The following is a 3,775-nucleotide window of genomic DNA, read 5'->3' as shown; positions in this document are numbered from 1 at the left end:
AAAATATTTGTATGGCAAGATTTTCCCTTAGTGAAACCATGTTGATATCCAATAAAATTCTAAACTTTGTTAAATGACTGCAAAGCATTTTTTTATCAGACTTTCCAAAACTTTTCCCACAACTGATGTAAGACTAATGTGTCTATAATTACTGGCACAATTTTTATCACCTCTCTCGAAAAGCGGAGTTACATTAGGTAACTGCAGTCTTCTGGTACCTCCCCATTTATCAAGGACTGACAAAAAATAGTAGCAAGAAGCTCACATATCCAATCTTTAACCTATTTCAAAACCTTTGGGGAAATATTATCTGGCCCAGGAACCTTATCGTTCTTTAAACGTTTCAATGTTTCTTAACCAGCTTAGCATTAATGTAATCATCTTGTTCGATCTTGTTTTCATCTATCAATTGTTCAAGATGTGGAATACTGCTTGAATATTGGTTAGTAAAAACAAAAGAAAGCAAAATTTAATAACTTGGCCATTTTCTAATCATCAGATACGAGCCTTTCTTTATCATCCCTTGAGGGTTCTACCCCATCCTAACATTTTGTTTACCCTTAATGTATTTAAAGAAATCCTTACTGTTAGTTCTTACATTTTCAGCCAACCTTTTCTCATACATCCTTTTTGAAGTCCTAATTTCCTGTTTCACCTACTTTATAGATTTACTATAATCTTCTAAATCTCCTGTCATACCGGTCAATTTAAATTTCTTAAATTTATGATGCTTTTTTTTTAATTTTATCTCTTATACTCTTTGTGAGCTTTGCCATAGTTTCTTTTTTTACAGATGCCATGGCCACTACTTTCAGAGAGGCTTTTACTTTGAAGATGTCTTCTTCAATAACTCAAATCAGTTTTTTATCTAGATGCTTCCAAGTTATGCTTTCACATTTGGCAATTCTGTCTTTCTCTCTCTCTGCTTTATTGATAGGTAGAGTGGCTGGATTTTCATCTCAAACTACTTTGTGTATTGCTATAGCATTGAATAGAACCCCCCCCCCCCCCCTTAACCATCAACCCAACAGTTCTTTTGTTTACTGTTTGTTGAGTTGAGACTGCAATGTTATTGTGCTGGCCTAGGCTGTTCATTTACTATCTGGAGCAAGGCTTTTTCTGTACCCTCCTAGGCTTGGAGTTAGCTGTTAACATTATTTCATATATCATGACCATCATATAATGAAGTTCTGAATTGTAATTTTGTGCTTGTTCTTTACACATTGAAGTTCCTCTCACAGAAGACATATTTCACTCTTGCTAGCCTTTGCCCTTCATCAATTTGATGTGCATGTGATTAGTGTATGTCACACCTTTTTTTTTTTTTTCTTTCTTTCTAAATTTGGTTGAATGTTGATTACATTTTTGGAGAAGAGAAACAGCATAAAATTCAGTATGGGTAAGCCACAAAGTAGCCCATTAATGCACAATAATTAGGGTTACTTAATGTTTTTTTTTATTGTGCTTATTTTATGGAAGTCTTTTTTTTTAAATTGGATCTGGGAAAAATATATAAAAAACGTCACAAAAAATTTGTTTTTGTAATTGATGAAACTCCAAAACTTAAACTCAAACACACATAGAACAAAAGCATATTATGATTTACATCACAAGATAATTTCAATACCTCCGTAAGCCAAGCCGTGCAAGCTATAATTTGCTAACCATCAGACCAGTTGATTTGTTCCATCACAGTCACCTTTAAGGAAATACTAGAATGAAAATAGAAACATTTATATATAATCATTAAAAAATTGTGTTTATTTGAGTAAGTAGTTTAATTTTATGATTGATATTTTATAATTCATATTACTGAATAATTTTCAGTGATGAAAATTATGCATGAAATGTAACTTTAGCTTCTTATTTCCAGATAACTATCTTTTTTTTTTCTTGTTCTTCTAGAAATGAAAAACTAGACTTTCGGCTATGGTTGAAATATCTCGGCCTGTTACCACAAATACCAACCATCAATTTTCTAAAACTTCTATATTGGAAAGCAGTAGCCAATGTAAACCTAAGACAACAAGGAATCTGCAAGAATACACATGTGGATGGGGAGCAGCTTTCATCAATATCAGTGTTACTTTCCCTATTCATAAGGTCATCTTCCGGCAGATGAGAGATGGAGTACACCTATATGACGCTATTCATCAGTTAAGACAAGATGGACTACATCGCCTGTATCGAGGTTGTTTGCCTCCCCTTATTCAAAAAACTGTGTCTGTGTCCATAATGTTTGGAACTTACAATGAATACAGTAACTTTTTGCAGAAACAATTCCCTTCTATTTCTCCTTTCCTCTGCTTAAGTATATCATCAGTATTAGCAGGGACAACAGAAGCAATACTTATGCCCTTTGAGCGAATTCAGACACTCTTGCAAGATCGAAACTACCATAAACAGTTCCATAATACCTTTCATGCATTTAGAGAACTAAGGAAATTTGGGACCAAAGAATATTTTCGAGGATTGACTGCAATTCTTATGAGAAATGGACCAAGCAATATTATGTTCTTTTCTTTGCGAGGAAAAGTCAAAGAAACATTGCCAACCAGTAATTCATGGTTGGGGCATCTTATAATTGACTTTGTGAGTGGGGCTGTTGTTGGTGCCATAATCAGTACTATTTTTTACCCTGTGAATGTTGTCAAAACAAAAATGCAAGTTCAGTACGGAACTCGTTTTCTGAGCTTCTCTGAGGCCCTTCATTTAACTTATGTAGAACGGGGTTATAGGATAAAGAACATGTTTTATGGGGTTCATATCAACTATACAAGAGCCTTAATCTCCTGGGGGATTATTAATGCTTCTTATGAACTTCTTAAGAAGATATTTTATCCATCATCAGCTGCTAGATGTACAACTTAATACTGTAGAAGTTCTCATGTATTGAATGTTAGTGAAAACCATTTAAAGTGTTATAAAGTAACTTAGAAACATTTGATGCTTGGCTGACAATAATTCAATTTTAACTTTAAGGTTGTAATTTAGATAAAGTAGTGACCAACAAATTGGAAGTTTAAGAAATATTTTATCTTTACATGAGTGAATTATACAATGGGAAGAGATGTTTTCACAAAAATACATGGATTGTTTCACAAAGTATTTAAGAGCTCTGTTATTTTCTTCTAATACTCTGGGAATAAAAGCTGAGCGTGTTTTTAAACTTTTTGTTTCACCCAACTATAAAATTTTTTAGACATCTCAGAAAAAATAAATAAAGCGAATAACACATTCAACAAACTAATGAAGCTCTTAACACTCTCGAGTCTTGTGCACCTGATTCTTGTTTTAATAAACCTACTTATCCCCTATATGATTGCATAAAACTGTGAAAATAACTGCTTGGGAATCTTTCATGGTGCCCAAAATAGGTGCTATATTTTTCAGCCTTCCTTTTATATTCTTCTAAAAATCAAATAAATTATTAGTCTTGTATGACTTTTGTAGTTCACCATTCTCAAATTACCTATTATAATTGATCTTGAAGTATAGATTCAGTTATCATAAGTATGAATTACTCTTACAACAACAATTGGGAGAGTGCTAGTTTTCCTTTATGTGAATACTTATAAATTTTACATTATATTGATTTTCTTGTTCTCAATAGAAAGAAATGAAGTCAGTTGAGAAAACTCCATATACCAGATTTTGTCCATCACCTAGGCCCAGTGGTGGGATTCAAATATTTTAACAACAGGTTCTCTCATGTAAAAGTATTAGATATTAAAAAAAAGGAAGGGCCAGAAAGCCCCCCCCCCCCACACACACA

At 33.1% G+C, this 3,775-nt stretch overlaps 1 protein-coding gene across 6 annotated transcripts in view; it reads left to right on the top strand.

Annotated features, from left to right (window-relative positions):
• The window catches only part of LOC106457125 (solute carrier family 25 member 51-like), a 12,356-nt gene extending 9,411 nt beyond the window's left edge, over positions 1 to 2,945 (top strand). For all 6 annotated transcript variants that reach the window (XM_022382942.1, XM_022382939.1, XM_013916511.2 and 3 more), the window contains exon 2: positions 1,906 to 2,945. In XM_022382942.1, the coding sequence (XP_022238650.1) occupies positions 1,930 to 2,871 (942 nt within the window). In that variant the 5' untranslated portion in view covers positions 1,906 to 1,929 and the 3' untranslated portion in view covers positions 2,872 to 2,945. The remainder of the gene's footprint in view (positions 1 to 1,905) is intronic.
• Positions 2,946 to 3,775: the final 830 nt, after the last annotated feature.

The sequence above is a fragment of the Limulus polyphemus genome, unplaced genomic scaffold (genome assembly GCF_000517525.1).
Source record: "Limulus polyphemus unplaced genomic scaffold, Limulus_polyphemus-2.1.2 Scaffold294, whole genome shotgun sequence".
NCBI lineage: Eukaryota > Metazoa > Arthropoda > Merostomata > Xiphosura > Limulidae > Limulus > Limulus polyphemus.
This window is presented reverse-complemented; position numbering and strand designations above follow the sequence as displayed.